The sequence below is a fragment of the Carettochelys insculpta genome, chromosome 2 (genome assembly GCF_033958435.1).
Source record: "Carettochelys insculpta isolate YL-2023 chromosome 2, ASM3395843v1, whole genome shotgun sequence".
Classification (NCBI taxonomy): Eukaryota; Metazoa; Chordata; order Testudines; family Carettochelyidae; genus Carettochelys; species Carettochelys insculpta.
The window spans coordinates 131,825,318-131,852,015 of NC_134138.1; the positions used below are offsets into that span (position 1 = coordinate 131,825,318).

The 26,698-nt window shown below is 42.2% G+C and overlaps 1 protein-coding gene across 2 annotated transcripts in view; it reads left to right on the forward strand.

Annotated features, from left to right (window-relative positions):
• The first annotated feature begins 2,652 nt into the window (after positions 1-2,652).
• The window catches only part of BCL2 (BCL2 apoptosis regulator), a 164,038-nt gene continuing 139,992 nt past the window's right edge, over positions 2,653-26,698 (forward strand). The window contains exon 1 of one of the 2 annotated variants that reach the window (XM_074987778.1): positions 2,653-4,908. In XM_074987778.1, coding sequence (XP_074843879.1) covers positions 4,345-4,908 — 564 coding nt within the window. In that variant the 5' untranslated portion in view covers positions 2,653-4,344. The remainder of the gene's footprint in view (positions 4,909-26,698) is intronic. The other variant, XM_074987777.1, reaches the window with a different exon arrangement.

Here is a 26,698-nt window from a genome sequence, read left to right on the forward strand (position 1 = left end):
CAAGTTCTGTACAGGCTCAAAAGCTTGTCTCTCTCACCAACAGAAGTTGGTCCAATAAAATATATTACTTCACCCACTTGTTACTCTAAAAGATTATCTAGTTTCTTTCACTATAGCAACTGACAGAACTTCAGTATCTGGCTGTATGATGCTGTTTTGTAACTTTCTACAATAGAAGCTCCTCAGTGCATAATAGCAATTACCCATGCACATTCTACTGCCAAAATAAGCTAAATCAGGCACATTACCAATTCACAGGTGTGCATAATGAAGGAAAATTTCTGCTATAATCAGGACTGCTGATGCAGGGGGTACAACTGGGCAACTGCCCTAGGGCTCAGCCATACCAGAGCTTGAGCCTCCCAGCTGCTACCACGGTTCATGTGGCAGGTGCTGGAACCCTGGACCCTTTAAATTGCTGTGGGCAGCACTGAAGGCTAGATGTAGGGGTACTGCACTCTGGGCAGCACTGAGGGATGGCTACCCCCAGCCCTATCCCTTCTAGGGGTGTAGGCTAGGCCCTGCATACCTTGCCACCTTGCTGTTGGACTTGCTGGCTATGACAGTTCCTACGCTTAATGGAGTGAAATATTTCTCCTTCTACCCATGTGTGTAGTATCAGTAGAACTGTATGTAAGACAAGCATGATTACATACATTATAAATCTATAGCTTTTACAAGTGAGTCTGAAGAATCTTGTTGTACTGAGTTAAATGCTGATGGAAGGGAAAACACCATAAAATACTCACTTAAAGTATTTGTGTGTACTATAGTTTTCCCCCCCCCTCCACTGGAATTTAGGTAAATATTTATGTGCAGCCTCACATTTCAGTCCTTCATGGTGATTAAAGCCTGAATACACTTTCTAGACCCCACCCATAAGCATTCTCTGGAATTCTCTCCTTAGGCTTTGACTGTTTCTCATCTGTATTTACAGTTAGTAATATTATACTTAACACTTTGCATTTAATTCTTCAGGATTTGAGATTTTGCATTCAGCTACATGAAATCTTTTAAAGTGACATTTTTTAAATTCAAATAATCTGTTTCTGTCCTTTCAAACTAATAACCTGGTATTGAACTATGCAGGGTATCTTAATTTAACTTGGACCTTGTTTACAGATGCTAGCTGAAATTTTACCATATGGCATGGTGTTACCTGGGATGATAGGTCCATTAACCTAGACTATTATGCTACATCTACACTAGGCAAAGTTGACCACAGATATGCATTTCCAGCCACAGCAATTACATAGCTAGAACTGACATACCTGCACTTGGCTGTCCTTACTGGGGAAGACTGACAGGAGAGATTCTCTCATCAACTGCCCTTACTCCTTAAATCTCCCAAGGAGCACACAGGCGGACTGTGACCTGTGAGAGACCGATTTTGCACGTGGGAAGATCTTCTGGGTAGTGTAGACATAGCCTCAGAATAGTACGCACAACATTCAGGACCCAGGACTTCATAACGAGGGCCTAAAATTAGCTGTGCAAGCCCCCAAAATATTTCCAAAGGGGCCATAAGGGAAAACCATACAGGCCAGCAAAAAGGGAAGTCAAAATGATCCAAAGTACCCAACAGTGATGATTCTGATCACTGGAAAATAACAAGAAGTCCTGTATCAGAGAGGTAGCCGTGTTGGTCTGTAGCTTCGAGAACAACACGAAGTCTTGGGGTACCTTACAGACCAATAGATATTTTGGAGCATAAGCTTTCGTGGGCAAAGACCCATGTCATCAGATGCATGAGTGGGGGGGGGGGTTGGGTGGTTTCAGAGGGGTATTTAAAGAGTGGGGTCCCAGTAAGAGGGCCAGAGCTGACAAGGTCTATTCAGCAAGGTGGAAATGGCCCATTATCAATAGTAAGTATCAAAGTCCAAAATTTGTTAGTCTATAAGGTGCCAAGAAGTCCTGTGGCACCTTATAGACTAAGAGATATTTTGGAGCATGAGCCTTCCTGCACAAAGACCCACTGCTTCTCATGAAGCGTGTCTTTGCCCATGAAAGCTTGTGCTCCAAAACATGTTAGTCTATAAGGTGCCACAGGACTTCTAGTTCTTGAAGACAGATGAACTAGGCTACTTCTCTCACAATAATTGGAAAGCACTTCTTGATTTGACAAAGCGCATATCTGCAATAAAACACTCCCCACCTTGCTACCTCTCCAGGTTCGTTAATGGTGCACGGAGAGGCTTTGCCACCCCCTATTCCTCCCTTAACTCCGATGAAAGGGCACAAGGAGCAAAAGGCTCATGGACCCCGCCCCCCGAGCATGGCCGGTCGCTCCACAGGGCGGTGGCAGAGCTGCGTTTCTCCCCCCACCCTAGTGCAAAAGGAAACCGAGAGAGGAAATGTCCGGCGCTTCCCTTGCGCCAGGGCTGAGCCCAGCACAGCGCTAAGCCTGGCGAGCAGTGGCGACTCCTGGCTCCCCAGCCGCCCCCGGAGCTCACCCCAGGGCTGGCCTGGGATTTCGGGAGCGGGTTAGGTAACCCAGCGCCCTCCCCGCAGCGCCGCCGGCAGCACAGCCTGGCGCGGGCTCGGCTTAGGGGCCGCCTGTCCCTCCGTGCAAGCGAGGCGGGCGCCGCGCCGCGCGCTGGGCCGGCCTGGGCCCACAGCCCCCCAGGAGCGAGGCGGGACGCCGGGGCCCTCCCCGCCGCTTCCTCTCGGCCCGGCCCCCCGCCTGCGCGCCAGGGAAACGCCACCGGCGCGTAAGGAGCGGGGCCTGCACCGGCCGTCCCCGCCCCGGAGCAGGAGGCGCTGGGGAGCCGCGGGCCCGTCCGGGGCGGGTGCGAGGGGAACAGGCCCCCGCAGGGCTGCAGCGAAGCCGCCCCAGGGCTGAATCGGCCCCGCAGCCCCCGCCCGGCTGCTGAGCGCGCCCCGGCCACGCGGCCCGGCCGGGCGGGGCTGCGCCGAGCGGGGTCTCCTTCCGCTCCGGGTTTCGTGAATGAACAGCGAGGTGGAGCTCCGGGCACCCCGCCCTTCCCGCGCGGGCCTCTCCCGGCCCGTCTCCTCCCCGCCGCTGGGCGCCGCTCCGCCCCCCGCGCTGTGCCTGCGCTTCCCCGGCCGCCACAGCCCCACGGAACGGACGGGCGCTCCGGCGGCGAGCGGCACCGCGGCAGAAAGCGCAGGGGGCGGCTCTGCCGGGGGGGGGCCGGCCGGGCTGCCCGCGCTGGGGCGGGAGGGGGACCCCTGCCTAGCAGCGGTCCTCATTCGTATGACTCCTATTCCACACACGCCCCCTGTCCTCTTCCCTCCTCCGCAGCGCGGGGTTTCTTCCTCGTTGGGCGCACCGCGCTGCTCTGGAAAGGCGCCTCTTGCTCCCCGGAGTCCAGGCAGCTGCCAGAATTTTTGATGCTCCCTTTTTGGGTGGGTGGGTGTACGCGTGTGCGTGGGAGCCCCGGGCTCCGCCTGGAGACCAGGGGCTGAATGAGACTACACGTATTCCGCTGCATGCGGCTGTACGTTGCACTGGAGGGAAAAGCACATCAGCACTTCTGCAAGAGCTTGGAGTCCAAGGTGTGTTTGCATCGGCTCGTCATAATTTTGCTTTTCTTTTGGGTTGTGCTCCTTCCTGAGCTCTGAGGCGGGAATTTCTGAGCGTAGACATGTGTTTGGAGATATCTGTTTAACCGAAGGCGAGGAAACCCGTTTTGAAATCCCTGGGGTTCCTTTTTTTTTTTTTTTTTTGGGGGGGGGGGTCCCTTTCCTGTCCCCTGGTGAAGCATCAAAGCAGCCAGAACTTAATGTGTCTGAAGACTTGTAATTTTTTTTAAAGGAAACTTGACAGAGGAGCATATTTATAGTCAAAGTAAGTACTTTACAGTGGAAATTTACTTGGTGTAATTAAAAATAAAAAAGAAACAGATTTGTAGTTTAAAGTGCATTGGAGTAACATTCATCCAAGGCTGTTGAGCAAATCTTTTTGAATTGTAGTTTTTGCTGTCTGTGTTCTTCAGCTCCTGCATTCACATATGTATGTTCAGCACCTAGGGGAACATATGCACCTGGTTTGAATGAGATTTTTTTTTAAATATATATATATATATATATATATTTCAGCACTGAGAAGAAAATGCTTCTAAAATAATTATAATAACAAATTGCTTCTGGAAATAAAATACAGCATTTTAAATCTATTTATACTGTGCATCTCAAACCGAGAAGACAAAAGTGCCTCTGAAACCTGAGAGCTTCTCATGCCATCATGAATGAAACAGCATCAAATACAATAACTGGATTATAAATTTTGGTATTATTATTATTGGCTGCTTTATTTTTTTGGGTTCATCCTGCTCCTCTTCTTCCTCTCTATCACCTCCTTGCTGCTCTCTTTTGGATATTATGGCTCACCCTGGGAGAAGAGTCTATGATAACCGGGAGATAGTGGTGAAGTACATCCATTACAAACTGTCACAGAGGGGGTATGATTGGGCTGCCAATGAAAACAGAGGACCAGGCTCTCCAAGTTTCTCTCCTCCTGCTGCTGGGACCTCATCTGACAATGTTGGGCTGGGGTCTTTACCTCCTGAACCCCCTGGCTCAGCTGCTGCTAGTAACGTGCCCTTTGGTGGTGGGCTGCGCCCAGCACCACAGGCTGTTCACTTGACTCTGTGCCAAGCTGGAGATGAATTTTCCCGCCGCTACCACAGAGATTTTGCCCAGATGTCTGGTCAGCTTCATTTGACCCCGTTCACAGCCCGCGGGCGCTTTGTGGCAGTGGTGGAGGAGCTGTTCCGAGATGGGGTTAACTGGGGAAGGATCGTGGCCTTCTTTGAATTTGGTGGTGTGATGTGTGTGGAGAGTGTCAACCGGGAGATGTCGCCTCTTGTGGACAGCATTGCTGGGTGGATGACTGAGTACCTGAATAGACACCTACACAACTGGATCCAGGACAACGGGGGCTGGGTATGTGTCCACTGTTTCCTTCTTTTTATAGAGTAAAATCTTCATCTATATACTATAGTGATGCATACAGTATAGCAACCCATGTGGACCAGAATATGAAAAATCATAGCATACTTCCACTGAGATAATGTAAGGCACTGGTTTGGTTTGTGTTACTGTAGTGTTTGTCTGCATGCTGTTGTTGGTATGGGGTTTCTGGAATGTCATGTAATACAGGAGTTAAAGTTTAGGTTTGGGATTGGCTGCAGTTCCCCATCACTTGCTAAAAGCTTGGGTAAAAGGTGTGCCTGCACATAGGTGGAAATGCACACAGGTGGACACGTGCACACATGCAAGAAAACTTTTTTGTTGGCTGGTGCTGCGAGCGTTCACCCTCCTGTTTCAATGTAGTTTAACCACTGAAATCATGTGTTACATGTTGGTTTATGGTAGAGTAGGTCACAGAACAGTGTGGGAAAAGAATGCATTGAGCTTCAGGAATGATGCTGTAGGCATGCCTGACACATGCTGCCTAATGCTTGAATGAGGTTGCAGGGAAAAGGACAGCATGTCTGTGTTGTATATTTGCTTACGTTAGTCCAGAGTGCTATAAGCAGGAGAACCCCACATTACAGATTGTCAAATGGAGCAGTGCTCAAACTGTATGTCATCTGATGTTTATAACAATATTAGCAAGAGATTTTACTGCAGACATAAAAGTAATGTGTAAATTCTGTCTCTTTCTAGTACTTCTGGTGAATCATTTTCATGTTAGAAGGCATAGCCTGATGTAGTCCAAAGACAAGAAGTATGTTATGATCCCAGGGACGAAAACATCTCCAGTTGAGGTGGTTTTAAAGGGGGATAAATTCAACCATAGTCAAGGAAAAACTACCATTTTCATTCTTACAAGCAAACCTCATCTTTTTCTGTCTCAATAATTTTGTCAGTTGAAAGATGCTTTCTTCTATACTAAATTATACAATGATTAGTTCAGTACTAAAATTGTGTTCCAAAGCACCTGATCTCAGTTCATTCCTGCAGTAGTCATAAAACCAAACTTATGTGCCTGTAATACATTTGTGAATAGGAGTGTAATTGAGGAAAAGACACATTGCAACGTAACATATATGTCTGGGGAGCTATCATCAGTAATTTTAAGGGAGAAAATAAAATAGTTCAGTGGAGCTAAAGGTCCTATTTCTGCTAAATGGTATATGTAGAGAGAGAGATATTAAAATTAAAATTCTGTCATATGACAGGTCCTCAATTCATTTTGTTGAAAGTGTCAGAGGGGTAGCCGTGTTAGTCTGTATCTGCAAAAACAATGCAAAGTCCTGTGGCACCTTATAGGCTAACAGGTATTTTGGAGCATAAGCTTTCATGGTCTGATGAAGCAGGTCTCTGCCCACGAAAGCTTATGCTCCAAAATATCTGTTAGCCTATAAGGTGCCACAGGACCTCTCATTTCGTTTATGAAACTCATTTTTAAAAATATGTATAAACTGTTACTATACTGTATACTGTACTTTTCTGTTAGTCTTTAAGGTGCCACAGGACCCTTCGTTGCTGTTACAGATCCAGAATAACACGGCTACCCCTCCGATACTTGTTACTATACTTAGGGGTTATAGACGATGCTGAAATATCACTTTAGCTGTGACTACACTAGATCCTGCCCTTTGAAAGGGAGATGCTAATGAGCCACTTCAGCAGATGCCAGTGATGCACTGCTGTGAATATGCAGTTCCTTATTAGCATAATGGTGGCCACACGCGTTTCAAAAGTACCGCTTTCAAAATGCACACTGCTCGTGCAGACAGGGGCCTTTCGAAAGGACCACTGGACTTCAAAAGCCCCTTCTTCCCATTTGGTTTTGGGAAGAAGGGGCTTTTAAAATCCGGAGGGGGGGATCCTTTCAAAAGGCCCCTATCTACACGAGCTGTGAGTGTTTTGAAAGCCGCAGTTTTGAAACGTGTGTGGCATTCATTATACTAATGAGGTGCTGCATATTCATAGCAGTGTCTCATTAGCATCTGCTGAAGTGGCTCATTAGCATCCCTCTTTCAAAAGGCTGGGGCTAGTGTAGCCCCAGCCTTTGTGTTATATTCTGAAGCATGCTACCAGCAGTGGTTGTCTCAGTTAAATATTGAGAGCATCCATCTTTTCCCATGTGCACACCTGGTTCTCAAGTGGCTTTACCTCTGAGGGATGGGGGGAATGTGTGGACTGACAGTAGCAGGTAACGTAGGAATTTGTGGCATCCTGCCATGTTTGTGTTCTCCTAAAGTCTCAGAGCAAGTAGTTGACAATGACATTGACTGACCAAAATGTGAAATAAAGCCACTTGTTTTGCAAGTTATAAATACGGTTTAAAAAGTTGTGGAAGAATCCCCACAGTGGGCCCTAAGGGTAGCCTTCATAAATGACATTTCTCTAAATGAGTTTTAGTATTCCTTGGGACGGCTGTTTATGTTGTGCATATGGGGGCAGAAGATTTAGAATTATTTAGATCTAAAAAATTAGGCCAAACATTAAGTGAATTACTTTCATCATCTTCAGTGGACTTTAGATCAAGTCCTAATTCTGTAGTGTGTGCATATCTTCTTCTATTAAAAAAAACAAAACAAAACAAAACAAAACCAGGTGAAAAATCTTGGTCAGATGACACAATAATACAATCATGATTTCTCAACATTTAGAAATACAGTAACCTAAAACACTACTAGTAAACAACCTTTTAAAAGACAGCTGTTTGATAAACAGACATTAAGTATGATTAAGAAAGTTTCATGCATGGACTCCTGATTTTTTTTTTCTGAAGCATGTGATATCATTTATTGTGGGGGGGGGTATGAATGTGTGTAATGTACATAAGTTAAACGATGTGAGTTATTAAAACACTATGTACAAAGTGTTTCTGTGAAATAAATTATACTAGTTAAGTCATATGAATAACAAGATAGGTAGAAATTTCTAGGCTCTTAAAAAGTGAAGCTTCAAATGCAGCTTTTAGGATCCTCATTTCAGATGGAGGAAATCCAAGATGGCACTTCTCATATAATCTCTTTTTTTTTAAATGTGTAAAAGGAAAAACACACTTTGTGGTATAATATATAGTGTGATGACACTTGCCAGGTGCTGGAAGCACTCTATTCAACCTGGCACTTATTCACAATATACCTGCCATATGCCCTTATTTCAGTATACTGAATGCCTCTTTATAAATAATTACTCACATGCAGACATATGAATGCTTTATGTGGTATGTGAGCATAACTGTATATCACATCTCAATACCTCATGGGTACCTGGTATAGCCATATGAAATGCACATTTTTGCAGCTTTCTGCTTTACAATATAATGGTCTAGTCTGTCTGCAGTATTATGGTCTTTTGTCAGAGGATGTTTTTATATATACATATAATACATTGTTTGTGAAGGCTGCATCACAAACTATAAGGGTCAGGTTATCAGTTGTAAATTTACCTTATGCAACAAACAAGTTGCTCAGTTTACTCTTAGCACCATGTTCTGAGTGTACCTCTCTGGTAGTGCATCTGAAAGTTTAGCTACAAATGTCTTTAATAGCTGACTTTTATTTTATTTTATTTGTAAACACCTTTAAAAGGACCTACATTTATTATTTTGAAGGAAAATAAAGAGAGAAACTCTCAAAACATAGGGGCCACAAAAGGATATAACTTGTGGACCACTGATGTCTTCATGTTGAGGTTGTTTAATGGTTTTGATGACTTTTTGAAAAAAAAAACAGGCAAATAAATCAAACTGTCTACAATAGGGTATATTTTCACCTTGCCATTCCGGGGGCCCATAAATATGATTAAAGATTTGCACACTGGTCAGGATGCTACACGAATGTGTTGGGACTTGACAAAGACATCTTAATTATATTACAAAGGAAGAAAAGAGAACCAGGTCACCTCTAGCATTTCATGATATTCAGTAGTATATTTTCTGATTGACCAGTTAATGGCTTAATTTAATTTTTGTAATCTCATTAATTTAGCTGTAAAATAATTGTCCTAACAACAGGGATACCAGTGAATCTGACTTTAAGGAATGTTACATGTGTTGTTCCTTTGTGAAATAGTCATTATTTGTTTTGGAATACTGTATTCCTAGTAGGCTAGAATGGAGCCAAAGACTAAACTAGAGATCAGCAGTGCTCAATTCTGGGCTTTTTAAATAGCCCAGCAGGTAACTTTCTTCTAGGGTTTGAGTGGTTTTTGGAGAAGAGGAGGTAAGGAGAGAAAAATGGGATTTAAAAACAAAGCACAGAGGATCATGGAATGAGAGTGAAATGAATCCTTATTTGCTCACGTTTTCACTTCAGACAGGTGGGAGAAAATGTTACTTTGAGGTACTTGTTTTTGAAAAAATGCTGTACCGGAAGGTAATTTATTTAGGGATAGGTTGTGACACTCTTGCTTCACGGCATTGCACCTTACGCCTTGAGACGTCCCAATGGTTTTAGAGAGACAATTTGCAACATACAGCCCTATGTGGTAAGGACATCACAACCTGTCCTTTTGCTGTTTTGATGATGCCTTAGTTTATGACCCATTTTTTAAAATGTTAGCGTGAGTTCTACTGAGGTTCACTTTGAGTCTGTTTAATGACTAAGTCAGTATTTGACTGTTGCAGTTCCCTTTAAGTTTTGAAAACTGGTCCACTTAAAAATGAATAGTAGTTGCAGGTACAGAAGTGTTTTTTAGTTCTTTGACAAGTTTTGTGGTTTTACAATCAACTTTTCTTTTTTTACTAAAATATTTTTTCACAGTGCTTCTGTTGAAGAAGAAACTAATCCTGTTAATGCCTGTGTAACAGGAAAAAAAATAACAAGACCCAATTCTATCAGAGAAACAGTCAAATGGACTATATAGGAGCTCTTGTCAATTGTAAAAAGTAAACAAAAATGAAAAAACAAAAATAAGTTTTCTCTAATCTTTTCCATGTACAGTAAAGGTAGCTGTATTTATAACAATGGTGGGTAAAATATTTTCTGAAAAGTTTTTTTTAATTTGATCATGTATTTTTAAAGGCTGGGTACTACTGCCTTAGGAAATGGCTATATTACTAATTGTAGTTAATTGCCTTCAGGTGGCGAAGAAATGTGATGTTCAAACAGCTGTTTTATAGGATGGGTATAATCTTAAATATTGAGAACTATTTTTTGTGTGTTTGTATTAATACTTTGTGTTTTCAGTGGGGTTTAATCTTAAATATTGAGAACTATTTTTTGTGTGTTTGTATTAATACTTTGTGTTTTCAGTGGTGAGATAAAAATATCTAAGGTTGGTGAGGTTTTAGTATGTGGATTGAAACTACAGTTTGCTAATCCACAAATGCATGGTAAATCCAATCAAATTGCTTTGCCAACATACTGTAATATAAAAGCACTGATTCAGCAGAAGAGTCACAGGACTCATTCACTGATGTGTGAAATTATATGTTGAGCAGGAACATTTTCCCAGCAGCCGAGTGTCAGATCCTGGAATTTCCAGTGTGATACAGTCTGTTTCCACTGCATCACTGGTGGAATCTGACCCTAAACGGGATTTTAAACTCCCCAGGGAGAATTACCTCAATATAAAGTGGATCATTTTGGTGCTGCAGGGCTGGGATAGTGGGAAAAGGGGATATGGTTTGAGAAAAGGAGAAGCCATTAGAGGGAACATTCTATCTTTTCCGTCCATGTGTGGATTTTTTCCATCTATGTGCAGAATAAATTTTTATGTGCTCTGAGGCATCTGAGAATGTGTACCACTAACAGAGACGAAACTTAGCTGTGGGCACTCTAATTAGCTGGTGGTGTTGGAATTTCTCCTGAGGCGCCATCCAAATGCGTAGCTTACGGAGAACACTAGCGCCATGCCTGGCGTACTGTTTTGATCCGCTGTAGTGGGTTTTGGTCTCTTGTGGCTGCTTGCTGCTGGTGTAAATTATTGGAAACCTTGAGATCCTGTCATGCAATAGAGGGAATTGCCAGAATGAGGAAAATGCAAAGGGTGTGTGTGTGTGTGTGAGAGAGAGAGAGCACGCATTGCCTACTGAACGTGGTACTGGACCTGAAGTTGGGAGATGTGGTTTCTGTTAATGGACCTGCTGTATGACCTTCCTGAAGTCAGTCCCTTTCTGTTGCTTCTGTTTTCTCTCCCATCTTTTGTTTGACGTGTCTGTTTAGATTATAATATCTTCAGGTCTGTGTTTGATGCCCCTTTCAGTTAAGCATTTTACGGTTGGTAGACCACTAGCTATTACAGTACTGAAGTGTTACTACTATTCTGAGTAATTAATGTACTAGTAGTAGTAGTGTATTAATCTCTGGCGGGGGTGATGTGCGGTGTGTGTGTAAAGGGTCCACATGCACCCCCATGCATCCCAGTGTCTCTGCCTCCCGCTCGTGCAGTCAGTGGAAGTGGTGTGATGCTTCCAAAGGAAGAGGTAGGGAGAACCAGGGGTGGGGCAGGGGCAAGCTGCTGCTGCTGCTCCTCCCATGAAACCCCTTTCACCAGTCATCACTGATCTCTGGCATGTGCTTTATGCGGATAAGCTGTAGCTGCCTAATCTTGGTCAACAGCAATAAAACAATCATTTGTCGTTTTTTACTTCAGGTTCTTTTGTATCTCTGTATTATAAAACCATCAGTTCTGTACTGGAAATGTGCTATCTCCAGATCTGAGGAAGTGGGTCTGCCCCAGGAAAGCTCATCACATAATAAATTATTTTGTTCGTCTTTAAAGTGCTACATGACAGCTAGTTCGTTTTATCAAAACAGTGTGAGAAATCTGATGAAATAAATAACATCTTATTTCGCAGGTTCATTTTTATAATTTTCTCTTTCCATTATTTTCATTCCTTCTTTGTAATTCAGTTTATAGGTAAAATATAATCATGAAAGTATCAGTTTTGTTAAGCTTTGGAGCAATTTTCTTTTAGTGATGGCTTTTTATTTTGAGTGGAAGATTTTGTTCCACTTTTATTAAATTGTATTTTCCCATCTTTAGTTCTAATTAACTACTCATCAGAATCTCCAACTTTCTGTAGTGATTTATAGTCACTTTCTTTTAATCATTTCTTAAACAGATGCAATTCCGGTCTCCTACATGTCAAGTATTACAGAGTAGCATGAGCCCCAGAAAAGCCATAGCTGTAACCCTTCTTTATTTTTGTTTTTGTCTTTACCAGCTAAGTTCATACGGGTTGGCAGCTGAATGATGAACCTTGGAAATTGTATGTGTGTGTGAGTGGGTGAGAATATGTTTAGACGTTTCTATCTTTCAGTATATCCACAGAGCCATGCCTAAATATGCAAATCATTCTGTAGCAGTAGTTTAGCAACTCTAATAAACAAGCAAAAGCACATTACAGATAGAAAACAGCACTGTCTTAATAGTAAACATTTTGGAAGATTTTTCAGATATGTAGTGCATTTGAAATTCAAATGATTAACTAGTGTGTCTGGCATTCTCAAGGAACATGATCTCATGTTCTCTGAAATTGATGGGAACATTTCCACTGACGTTGGAGGAGGTCCATGGAGTGCTAAATTCATGGGTCCTATTTTCCATTCACAATGGGATAAAAATAATTGTTACATTATATTGGTCACATACCAGTTTTACACCAATCTGGCTTTGAATTATTCATCATGCAACAACATGAAAAGACAGCAAATTAGCTTTTACTGATTCACTTGGCACTAATGGACTGACTCTGTGCTCACTGAAGTAAAGGGAAAAACTTCAGTTGACATCAGTGGGCCCTAGATCAGACTCTTAATCTTTTCTCTTTTATTTTCTACCGCTGAACAGAATATAAACGTAGTGCTTCATTTTGTATCTGAAGGTAGAGAGTGCTGGTCCCTTATGATCAAATAGTAATAAATACAGCTGAGAAGGCAGTTGTTACTCAGTGGCAACAAAATATAATTATTTTGGGGGGCAGTACATTCCAGGTGTTTCTCATTCCAGGCACAATAATAGGAAAGTAGATGAAGGTGTGTAGTGCTATAAATCTGTTCCACATCACGATAACATCCCAGCCTTCTTGGCACACACACATACTAGTGACAGGCTTGGGGAATTTTTATTCTGCTCTAACTTTTGGTTTCATTAATGATCAAATTTTATTTGGCTCGGAAAAGAGCATGAAGCTTGATAATTCTTCCAGGTGCACCCAGGAATCTGGCATTCTTACTTTTCCTGTTGGGAGGTGTGCAGTGTATAATGTCCAGGTGGTAGCTGGTTCTTCTTATTGTTGTTGTTTTGCAGTTTGTTATATGTAGAGGAATCTTGCTAATTTATACTGACTATTGCACTCTCTGCAGCTACCTGTGTATTACAAATTAGCAAGTATCCAACAAACATGGTTTGAAGAAGAAGGGGGAAAAAAAGACATTGCACAATGCACCTGTTCATGTGGGGCCCAATTCTATTCCAGTCAAGATCACTGAGCATTTTCCATTGACTTCAATGGGAGCATGCGCATACTTCAGTTGGACAATTACAGTTAAATTTTATCTGTTTATGGTACAAGAAAATTTAACCATTTAATATACAATAGATTTTACACTAATAGAAAATACTTTTTATATAATACATGATTAATGTGCTTGGATTAGAAAACATGCCTTATGAAGAGGTAATCAGGGAGCTCAGTAATAGAGAGGTAGCTGTGTTAGTCTGTATTTAACAGAACAAACCAGCAGTCATGTAGGACTTTAAAGACTTGACAAACTAATTTATTAGCTTTCATGGGATAGACCCATTTCTTCAGCTCCATAGCATTTCCAGTACAGACTGACAGTCATATAACACAGAGGTCCAAAAAACTGAAATAAAAACTGACAAATCCGATACATAGAAATGAAGGGGTGTGTGTGTATGCCGAGTAGATAAGTGTCTTGCCTGAGATCATTACGAATACCCAAGAAGGGGAAACAGTCCTTGTAATGCATGAGATAATCTCTACTGAGACCAAGTGTAAATGTATTGAATTTGAGTATGAACTCCACTTCACACACCTGCCTTTGTAATCCGCTGTTAAAGTCCCTTTGTTGTAGGATGCACAGTCTCAGGTCTGTCCCAGAATGGCCCACTCCACTGAAATGCTTCCTGGCAGATTTATGTGTATTAAGATTCCTAATGTCTGCTCTATGCCCCTTCATTCTTTGGTGAAGCGCTTGCCCAGTTTGTCCAGTGTACATAGAGAGGGGCATTGCTGGCACATGGTGGTATATATAACATTGGTTGAGGTACAGGAGAATGAGCCCCTGATCTTGTAATTAATATAGTTAGATCCAGTGATGGTGTCTCCAGAATAAATATGTGGGCAAAGTTGGCAATGGAGTTGGTTGCAAGGAAAAGTTCCAGAATTAGTATTACTGTGGTACGGCCTGTAGTTGCTAGTGAGAATTTTCATTAGTTAGGAGTTTGTCTATGGGAGAAAACAGGCCTCTCACCTACAGCCTTCTGGAGTGTAGCATCATGTTCTCTTATGGATTGCAGGTTTTTGATGATGCGCTGAAGGGGTGGGAGCTGGGGGCTATAGGTAAGGACAAGTGGTGCGCTGTTGTTGACCTTCTTGGGCCTATCTTGAAGTAGCTGGTTTCAGAGTATTCATCTGGCCTTTTCTGTTTTTTTTTACTTCTCCAGGTAGGTAATTAAGTTTTAAAAATACTTGGTCGAGATCTTGAAGTTTTTGGTCTCTGTCAGTTGGATCGGAGCAGATGCGATTGTAATTAAGGGCTTGACTATAAATGATGGATTGTGTGGTTGTGCTGGATGGAAGCTGGAGGCATCTGGGTAAGTGTTACAGTCAGTGGTTTTCCAGTAAAGAGTGGTGTCAGTGTGGCCATCAGTGATCTCTACTGTGGTGTCCAGGAAATGGGTCTCTCATGTCGTATGGTCAAGGCTGAGACTGATGGTGGGGTGCAGGTTGTTAAAATCTCTGTGGAATTCTTCCAGAGTCTCTTTACCATGGGTCCAAATAATAAAGATGTCATCGATGTTGGGTAAGTAAAGGAGGGGTAATAGGAGATGAGAGCGGAGGAATGATTGTTCTAAGTCAGCCATAAAAATGTTAGCATACTGTGTGGCCATGTGAGTGCCCATAGCAGTGCTGTTGATCTGAAGGTAGAGGTTGTCTCCATCACATTAAGGTGTGACTTGATCACAGCCCGTAAGTACCTACAGGGGGAAAAGAATTTTGGTTATAGACAGCTCTTTAATCTAGCAGCGGTGTAACAAGGCAGAGCAGGTGGAAGCTGAAGCTAGACAAATTTACTAGAAATAAGGCATGCATTTTAACAGTATAAGTAATTATTGGTACACCTGCATGGGGGTTATAGTGAGTTTTCCATTGCTTTAAATTTCTAAACAAAGATTGGATGCTTTTCTAAAAGATATGCTGTAGTTCAACCACAGCCATTGGACTGGAAGCAGAATAAATTCTAGGAAGTCTTATGTCTGTGTTTTGCAGGAGGTCAGACTACAAGACCTGTCTGGTCTTGAGAAGTATGACTCTGTTACACAAGATATTGCTCACAGAGGGGAGGGATAGATCAGTGATTAGAGTATTGGCCTTGTTAAATCCAGGATTGTGAGTTCAAGCCTTCAGGGAGCCTTTCAAGGTTCTGGGGCAGATCAGATTAAAAAAAAAAAATGGCCAGGGATGGTCATAGGTCCCATTCTGAGTTCAGGTGACCTCTCAGTGTCCCTTCCAGTTTTAAGAGACATGTATATCTCCATGTTTCAAGTTTAAGTGTTTAGTTAGATTCAAGAAAGATTATATAGATAATGAGAACATCCACACTTACAGTAGACTAGATAAATGAGGGTTCATACATCTTACAAGTAATTTTATCAGGGAGAAATCACCCAGTAACTGATGAAGTAGGAGAAACTTCTATTGGTAGGCAGTTCATCATTGTTTGTTATCCGATTTCTAGTACCTTCCTCAGAAATAACTGGTACTAATCACGTCAGAAACAAGACGCTGGACTAGACAGACAGTTATTGTGTGTGAGTGCCTATGAGTCCTTCACAGTTTACTCAAATATAGAATAATGTATTTTGTAAAGAAATGAAGTCTCTAAGTGCGAAGTCCAGCTATATTAACTCTTCTATTTAAATCTGTGTTCAGAAGTGGGATGAGTCTGCAGTTTCTTTGCGAAGTGTTATATTTGAGGGATGTTGAGTTACATATTGATAAGATTTTTACTGCAGTTAAAATATGCTTTTATTAAAATTTATAGTTTCTTTCCAAGCATTTATACTGTTGAATTCAGTCTTTTACTCACATGTATTTGTTTTTAAGATGAACATAGTGATACATTAAACAAATGCTATCATTCCACGTTGAAATAAAATGAGAGAAGAGTTGGTTACTGTGTTTTTTAGAGTAAAGAATAATTCACCACAACTATGTATGAGTGGCTTTCACACTGTTAATATGTATAATTTAATATACAGCAATCATATGTAATCAAGGGAAATTATCTCCTTTTCTTCCAAAAGAGCTATTACAGCATGTAGTCTATTTATTAGGGAAATGGACTGGGAGTTAGAACTCCTTACTTTCTCTTTTGGGTCTACTACTGGTTGGATGTTTAATCTTGAGCAAGTCATATCATCTTTCTCTGTCTCATTTAGCCAACCATAAAATGGATACTCAATATGCCTGCCTTGTAACAATGTTAAGAAGCACAGTCCACCAAGCAGTTTAGGTCTACCAAAAAAAAACAAAAACAAAAAAACAACTTTCACAAAACATATTAACAAAATGTTTTTTATTGCAGTGTTAGGGTTGGAGTTGACAATATTCTATCATCCTTGCATTTGTCATTGCTGCAATTGGCCAGTACTTGAGAACCAGAAAGTGACTATTGGCCAGGTTCAGCTGTCAAAAACTGTCTGTCTGAACTGTCAAAAAAATAAAAGTTAAACTCTTAACGTAAACAAGATTTAAATGTTTTCAGTTTTAATAATATAATATGTTAAATAACTTTTATCAATTTCATACTGGAAGAAAGTAAAAGAGAGGTAGCTCTGTTTAGTCTGTACTCCAACAAAACAAAGCAGGGGAAATGTAGCACTTTAAAGACTAACAATGATTTATTCAGTGGTGAGCTTTCATGGGAGAGACCTGCTTCTCCAGATCAATTTCATTTTCAATACAGACTGACATATACAAGTATAGAGGACCAAAAAGAAAAAGAATTGTAATAAAAACTGTCAAATCAAATAAGATAGAAGAAAGGGAGTGAGAGATGGGGGGATGTTAATTGTCCTATCTGAGATAATTATGAGCATCAAAGGAAGTGAAACAGTCCTTGTAATGCGTGAGGTAGTTGATGTCTCTGTTCATACCACGTGTTAATGTGTTAAATTTGAATATGTACTCTAATTCAGATATCTCATGCTTTAATCTGTTGTTAAATTCTCCCTTGTTGCAAGACACAAATTCTCAGGTCTTTAACAGAATGGCTCACTCCATTGAAGTGTTCACTGACAGGCTTATGTGTATTGAGTTTCTTGATGTCTGCTCTGGGTCCATTTATTCTTTGGCGAAGGTTTTGCCCAGTCTGTCCAATGTACATAGTGTCAGGGCATTTTTGGTACATAATAGCATATTTAATGTTTCTGGAAGTGCATGAGAATGTATCTTTGGTCTTGTAACTAACATGGTTAGGTCCAGTGATGGTATCTCCAAAATAAATATGTGGACAAATTGGTAGCGGGGTTTGGTGCAAGGAAAAGTTCCAGGATTCGTATTACTGTGGTGAAGCCTGCGATTGCTGGAGAGAATCTTTCTCAGGTTAGGAGGTTGTCTGTAGGAAAGGACAGGCCTGTCAAGTAGAGCCTAAGTGAGTAAAGGAGAAACAGAGCTCAGGAACGGGTTTGCTCATTTGGAAAGTAAGCAGTAACTGAAGGTGGGAAGCCAAAGAGGAGGAGACAAGAAGCCAGTCCTGTAAGGAGAGAGGAGCCAGTGGACACACTCAGCCTTCAGAACCCCAGGAGTACGAGATGCAAAAGATTACAAGGGAAAATAAAAGACAGTGGGACTTGCAGCCAAAAAGAATAGGCAGAAGGACAGGAAGTCACATTGTCACTAGGAAAAGGCTAGTTTGTGTGACTGGGGACTCACTGCTAAGTAGAACAGACAGGCCTGTCACCAGAGCTGATCCAGAGAACAGAAAAGTACTCTGCCAGGAGCTAACATACGGGATGTGAAGCTCAGACTGAAGAGGATCCTAATGGGCGCTGGAAAGACTCCACAGATTGCCCTCCTTGTGTCAAATGACATAACTAGATTGTCCCTGGAACATATCAAGGGGGCTATGCAAGACTGGGGAAGAAGTTTAATGAAATGGAGGATGAAGTGATCTCCAGTGGGATTCTGTCTGCTCCTAGAGGAGTAGAACACAGGCAGGATAAGATCATGATGATCAAAGTATGACTAAAGCAGGCACTCTATAAGGAGGGTTTTGGAATGCTCAACCACTGGGAGATATGCATGGACAGAGGACTGTTCTCATGGGATGGACTCCTCCTGAGTAGGGAGTGATAGAGACTTCTGGGATGGAGGTTGGCACAACTCATTAAAAGCACTTTAAACTAGGAACTTGTAGGAGATGGTTGTTTGGTGATCATGTGATCTCCATGCCCGATTTTTAACATTGAGAGGGAGGAAAATCAAGTAAAAAAGGATACCGCAATGGCGAAAGGAACTACTGGTGTAGGAAGTGAAACTAGGGATAAGGATAATAGAAATATGGTGGGCTAGCAGTCATGACTGCAGTATAGGCATTAAAGAGTATGTGCTGTGCAGGAAAGACAGAAATGAAGGCCAAAGGTGGTGGCTGTTAATGATGAGGTATGCTATGTACAGAAATTAAAAGTATTGGAATGGATGAGACAGAGGCCATTTCTGCAAAATCACTTTGGGGGAAGAAAACTTATTCGAGGATCTCCAGGCTGGTGCTTGGGATGTGCTACAGATCCCCAGATTCCAGTTTGGCTATGGAGAGATCTCCTTTTAATGATATTACTGAAATATTTCTGAAGTGTGTGTGATTCCAAGAGACTTTTACTTCCCGGGTACAGATTGGAGGACAAGTGCTACTAATAATAGCTGGACTCAGATCTTTCTGAATGTGATAGTTGGTACATTTCTTCATCAACTAGTAGCTGAACCAACAATAGATGATGCCATTTTAGATTTGGTATTGGTGAACAGTGAGGACCTCATAAAGAGTTGGTTGTTGGGGTCAACCTTGGTTTGACTGATCATGTGCTCATTCAATTTAAACCAAGTGGAAGGATAAACAAAAACAGTTCTGCAACCATAGTATTTGATAACAAAAGGCTAACTTAAAAAAAAAGCAGGTGGAGAAAATTAGGGAAGTGGGCTAGAGTGAAGAAGTCACGGATCTGAATGTAGAGGAAGCTTGGAATTACTTTTTCAAATTTGCAGAAGCTACCTTAAACCTGCATCCCAAGCAAGGGGAAAAATTTTGTGGGGAAGGATTGCAGACCAAGCTGTATGAGCAAAGTGTCTCAAACAAGTGATTAAGAGAGAGCAGAAAATCTGCAAGGAATGGAAGGTGGGATGGGTGAGCAAGGAAAGGTACCTTTTGGAAGTCAGAATTTGTTGGCATAAAGTGAGAGTTGCCAAAAAGCCAAGCAAGCAGTGTTGGACCTGGCAAAGGGAATTAAAACCAATAGTAAAAGTTTCTATATCCATATAAATAAAATGAAAAAAAAAAAAAAGTGGGACTGCTTACCACATCCACAGTGTTTGAGATTAAAGATAACATAGGCATGGCCCAACAACAAACCAAATACTTGCCGCGGTTTTTAATGATGCTAATAAAGATTTTTAAGTGGTAACATCAGGATGACTAATGGGAATGAGAACATGGGGGCTAGAAATTTGCAATTCCAATAGCAAGGACTTTTAATGTATCTGAGGACTTGAGGGTGTTGAATCTTGTGACTGGAGAATTGCTAATATAGTTCCTACTTTTAAGTAAGAGGAAAAAAGTCACCTGCAAAACTCCCAGGCGTCTTAATTTGACCACAATTGTATGCAAGCTCTTGGAAGGCATTTTGAAAGTGAAAGTAGTTAGGGACAGAGAAGTTAAGGGTAATTGAGATAAAATACAATGTGAGTTTACAAAAGGTATTGTGCCAGACCAACTTAATCTCCTTCTTTGAGGAAATAACTGATGTATTTAGACAGAGGAAATTCAGTAGATCTAATCTAACTAGAGTTCAGTAAGGCATCTCATACACAAGGGAAGTTGTTACTTAAAGTGGAGTAGATGGTATTAAATATGAGACTTGAAAGGTGGATAAGGAACAGCGGGTCATGCGAAAAGGCGAACTGTCAGGCTGGACGGATGTTACTGGTAGTGTTCCTCAAGGATTGGTCTTGGGACCAGTTTTATTTAACATTTTTTATTACTGCCCTGGGACCCAAAATGGAAGAGTGCTAATAAAACTTGTGGGTTACACAAAATTGGGAGATCGGAGTATGGTACAGAGACCGTTTGGATGACCTGGTGCACTGGAGTAATAGAAGTGAGATGAAATGTAATAGTGCAAAGTACAGGGACATGCAATATGAGGCTAAAAAGAATTTTTGCGGATAGCTGGGCATGTGTGGGCTGAAAGTGACAGAGAAGGGAGACCTGTGTGTACTGCTTGATCACGGGGTGAGTAAATACCAGTGTGATGTGCCCATGGAAAAAAGGGTAATATTGTCCCAAAATGCACCAGGTGAGGTATTTCCAGCGCAGACATGGATATGTTAGTTCCATTATGCAAGACGTTGGCAAGACCTGATCTGGAATGCGGTGTGCAGTTCTGGTATCCCATGCTTGCAAAAGAATAATTCAAACTGCAGCAGGTTCAGAGAAGGGCTACAAAGGTAATAGAAAGAATGGAAAATCTGCCTTATCGAGAAGATACACAAAAGGAGCGTGTCTTGTGTAGCCTGACCACAAGGAGACTGTGAGGAGGCATGATTGGCCACTATAAACACATCAGAGGGATCAATACCAGCAAGGGAGGTGAGTATTTTAAAATTAATTGCTAGTGTGGACACAAGAACAATTAGATATAAACTGACCATCAACAAATTTTGGCTTGAAATTAATCAAAGGTTTCTAGCCATCAGAGGACTTAAATTCTGGAACAACCTTCTAAGAGGAGCAGTGGAGGCAAAAGAACTTCATGGGCTTCAAAACTGAGTCTGAGAAATCTACAGAGGAGCTAGTGCACTGAGACTGCCAACAGTGCCGTGTAGCCGATCTGCAGATGCTAACAGCAGATATCTCCAAAGGCCAGTGATGAGGCACTAAATTGAGAGAGCTCCAAGTTAATACAGGTGGTCCCCGACATACAAACACATCGACTTATGACCATTTGTACTTACAACCAACCTCCAGCTCACCCCCCCCATGTACCCCAGCCCACCTTCTCCAGCAGGGGGCTCCATCCCACCTCCACTCAACCACCCCACCCCTGTGCGCCCCACTGTTCATCTCACCTGCCCTGCTCAACCCCTCCTTCCTGTGGCGCCAGCTCAGCCCCCACGCCTGGGCTTGGGGCTCCATCTGTCAGTGGCATGCGCAAGGGGCTCTGTTCCCTGCTGCCAGCTCAACCCACCCCCACCCTGGTTCGCCCCTGTTCAATCAACCTTCCACCTGGCTCAACCCCCCCACCCCCGTCCTCAGCTGACCCTCCTCCCCAGCACACGCTGGGCTGTCAGCCGCCAGTGCGTGTGGGGCTCCAGCTGTCAGCTCAGCAGGTGCATGAGGCTCTACCTCCCTACCTAACCTCCCCCACCCTGGTTCACCCCGTTCAGACCCTGGCACGCAGTCCCTGGCATGTGGGGCTCAAGTTCAACCTGTGCCCAGGGCTCCCAACCACCGGCGCATGGGGCTCCAGCTCCAACCCCCCTACCCACCACCCCGTGGCTCCAACCCCCTGGCCGGGCTCAACCACCGCTGCAACCCGCTTCCTCCCAGGTCCAAGCCCCTGCAAGGCCCAGCTCAACTGCACTCTCCCACCACCCCTGCTTCCCTAACCCACCCCAGGCTTAACTACCCTGCCTCTCCCAGGGCCCCAACCCATCTCCCCAGTTTATGCAAAATTCAAGGGATTACAGTATAAGGATATTTCCGATTTACGACCAAATTGGGTTACAACCAGGTATTCAGAATGTAACCTGTTTGTAAGTCGGGGACTGTCTGTACAGAGAATTCTTTCCGGAATATATCAATATCCGGCTCATATAGTGTTGTAAATAATGTGGGTGTTGCCCACCTGGTCAGGGTCTACCTATTTGCCATATTTGGGGTTGCGCAGTTCCCCCAGGTTGGATTAGCAGAGACCAGTGGGGCGGGGGAGGGGGAGATCCACAGAATTCTGCAGAATGGGGTGTGGGTCACTTACATATTTAAACTAGTATAAATGGTGCATTCTCTGTAACTTGAAATCTTTAAACCATGATTTATGGGCTTCAGTGACTCAACCAGTGGTTAGTGATGTGAGGTCCTGGGTGGGTGAGGTCCTGTGGCCTACAATGTGCGGAAGGTCAGACTAGGTGATCATGATGGTCCCTCTTCAGAGACTGCAGTGCAGAATATAAGCCAGTGTGTTATTTCATATTTTTAAAAAAAAAACAAAACCCTAAAGGTTTATTTCCTTACAAAACAATTTCTATGAGTAATTTTAGTCTTTTATTTTTTAAATGAAAAGCATTAAGTTAGAAAAAACACCTCAGGGTGGATGTACAGAATTAAATTCAGTGAATGACATTTAAAAACAAAAGTAAGAACATCCCAAATTCTGAGTAAAAATAAGTTGTGGACTGTGCCCTCAAGAATCTGCAAATTTACGGTAGGACAGACAAGGTCCTAAACTATCCTCTGAGATCACCTGGGAACTGCTAACCTCTGGCTTTCCTTTTAGGGACTGTTGGTTCACCTGCCTCAGCTGCTCTCTACTGCTGGGGTACATTTGTATTCCATGGGCATTCTGTCATGTAACTAGGAATCGAGCCATGTAATGCTTTATGTATCAAAATGCAAAAGCTTGAATTGCACTTGGAAACGTATAGGAAGCCAGTGTAGTATGAATGTCATGTGCTCTGACTTTGTGACCCCTTTACACTACCAGGGAGAGATCTTCAAGTAGTATATGTTGTTAGGAGCTATGATATTTTATACTAGCTAAGTATCTTATCTCTTTCCTAAAAGGTACAAAGGGTCTTTAGTGTAACTGAGAATAACCGCTTGCGTGTCCATCATTTTCAAACTATCATTTGCTCTGTTCCATTTCTTGATTGTCCGACGTGTACTTCTCTGGCCTAACAAACAGTAACTTCACCATACATTTTTATAGGAGGCAATTATTTTGCTCACCTCTTAAATTCATTTACTTCTAGGCTATGGCTACACTAGAAAGTTTTACCGACAAAACCCCGGTTTTGTTGGCAACAGTGGTGGAATGTCCACAAACAAAATGCATTCCACCGACAACCTGCCTCTCCCAGATGTGGAAGAGTGATTTTTGTGAACAGGTTCTGTTGACAGAGAAGCTTGGGGGACGCTCCGGGGAGGATGGGGAGGAAGCCTTCTCTAGACAGACAGGGCATTCAGGACAATGGGCAGCCGTGTCCACCATGCTTCCAGGTGTCTGATTTGTTGAGAGAGTGGCTGGGCAGTCCTGCCACTCTGTCAACAGCGCAGAGCGCTCTTCTGATTGGCGTTTGTGTCTGTCTGCACTCTGTCAACAGAAGTTTTGTCAGGAAATCTCTTCTAACAGTGACTTCTGTCGACAGAGTGCTGTAGTGTAACCATAGCCCTAGACTGGAAGGGAGTAACTCTTTAGCAGTATGCAACATCACTAACCAATGTTTTAGGACAGGCATGAAAATTATTGTATTCATTTGAAATTTCAGGTGGCAGGCAAAATATAAATATATGATCCAATTTGGTATTCCATCGGAAAGCTGTAGTAATTAATTCATGATTGACTTCAGAGCCTTTCCAGTAGAGGATTCTACCATTCTTTTTTGAAGTAGGGTATCCAATCTTGAATCCATGAAGTCAGTGGGAACACTTGTATTGATTTCAGCGGATCTAGGACAGCTACTGAGTCCTAGAAGTATCCTAAATTGTTTAGCTGTGGTACATAGCAATGCTGTGCAGAAGTGGCAGATAACATAGGTGGTTCTAAAATATTTTGTCTTGGATGTTCAGTGAATCATCTGTATTAGCTGTCAGAGGGGTACATTCAACAGTGACTATTTGCATGAAAGTTGGGAGGTTTCTTCGTTTTAGAATTTTTGTAATTCTACTGGGTCTTTCATTTAGTTTAAGGATTCCAGTCATTTAAGCCATGTTTCATTTTGCGTTCCTAATCAGTTGATGAAATCCTTGGTGCTTCATTTGTGTATTTTATTTGTATCACCTCATGCAGACTATGTATATCCTTTGCTCAACCCAGTCTATTAATTTTAATAAATGTCCTACAGGTAAAACTGACAATGGAAGGTGGGCTCTTTGGTTTGCAGCCTCTAATAGCTGTAGTGAACTACCTGTTCTGCTGAAATGGACACACCAAGTGTTTTGTTTCTGAGAACATTTTAATTTCTAAAGAAGGCATGTTAGTATAAAATGAACTGAAATTCAGAAATAGTCTGTTCTTTTAACTTAGTCATAAGTATGCTTGGATACCATTATATCTTATCATCTTCGCTTTGCATCTACTTAAGGTACTTCTTAGTTACCTACCATGGTATGTAAGCTCCTGAGTCCTCACAATGAGATGTTTATGTGAGTGCTGAAATCAGAAAATCTTTACCCTAATGCAGTAAATAAACATGAGTGATAACTATTGAGAATAGACTTAAGGGAGTTACTCAGGAAGGCACCTTGTGATCAAGTTCTCCCCCCAGTTTGGTGATGTGTTTTAACAACATTACTTATGCTCAGTGATCTTGGAGATGAGACATAGTTTGTCAATCAAATATTAAATAGTACCATGATGCTTAATTTTGCCTCGAGACCCATAAGAATATCAACTTTTGTGCGTTTCTATCATCCAGTGCAGAAAGAAATGGCAGTAGACCTTTCCCTTACATTTTTAGAAGTATTTTTCATGTTGTTCCAAAATAATACTATGCTAATCTTGAGAGCTAGTAACATATGCTAGATGTGAAAATAACAAGGGGCCGTTATGAAGCAGAAGTCAAATATTTATTTCCAGAACTCTGTGAGGCTACAAAATGTATATCCACATATGTGTTTGGGAAAATGAGTCCTGAATATAATGAGTCCTGAATATCTGCATTGACATCCATGGATGCAGAGATCATCAGTTATAAAGTCGATAGCCATGTTTTTGCAGGGTTCTAGATTAAAAAACAAACAAACTCTGTGTGTGTGTGTGTGTGTGTGTGTGTGTGTGTGTGTGTGTGTGTTTTAACCCTTGCACTACTCTGATGGCACAAAAGGGCTGGAAAGCAGCCAGAAGAGTGTCTGGTACAAGAAGTTGTCAGTGGCATGGCCAGGATCAGTAAAGCTCTTGCAGTCCGTAGCTGGTGGATGCCTTTAGTGAACTGTCACCATTCAGAATATGTTGAGCAGTCCACCACGTTCTAAAGGACACTGGCATTGGGACAGAACCAGGCCAAGGGTCTGGTAGCTGCAACCTGCGTCTCTGTGATTCCCCCGTATGGGTTCACCTGAGAGTCCTTAGCCCAGGGACTTGATAATATCAGGTTTTAACATTTAAATTCTTTTGACATTGAAATCCATGATCACAATTGATTATCTATGTGACCAAATAAATTATGACCGTCTTTTGGTGGTGTCTCTGACTGCTAAAGTTTCTTATCTGCTTTTTGTCATTAAGATGGTATTGTCAACTGCAGTGTTAGGGGTTCAAGCTGAACTTTTCTAATTATGAAAACTTTATAACTCTTATTTTCCTTTGTTTATATCACCATAATTTTCTTAAAGGGCGAATAAAATATAATACAAAACTGAAGGAATTTAAATACCCAGTAGCCAGAGATGAAGATAAGCTGGTGTGCCCCCATGCACTGTTGAAGTAAGAAGGAGCTGGACGGTGCTGGAACACTCGGCAGCAGGAGGAGGCACTGTGCACTCCCAGCTTGGCTCCTAGGGCTCTGCTACAGGGTGCTGCATTAGGCAGTAGGTGGACAGGCAGGCAGGTGAAAAGGGTTGGCTGGGGGAGCACCCTGCACCCCCATCCAGCACAGCTCCAGCCCCACGTCTTCCGCTCCCCAGGCACTCTTGGGGGGGCCGGGATTAACCCCCTCCCAGAGTCATACGGGAATGTTGCTGACTGTTCCCCTTCATTACTGTCAAGGAGGAAGAGGAAAATGCACAGGTACTGTTGTATCACACAACACCCCACACAAACCTCCTGCCCTGAGGTACCACCCCAATTGGGGTTAGGACAGTTCCTGTGAGCAATTTTTTACTTTCACCTCTTCCAGTAACATTTTAAATACTTTCCAATAGATCTAGACCTAGACAGCTAGATATATGTCTATCTAGATATCTCATATATATAAAAGGCACAATTGGTAAAACCTAATTATTTTATTCCCATGGGGAAAGTTTTCAAACCTTTAATGCTTATGGGAAATGCTTTTAAATTAACTGTTTGTTTAAGAAAAAAAATAAGGCTTTAATTTTTTAAGCATATGTAGCCTTAAAATTATAAAGAGAGACTCTAC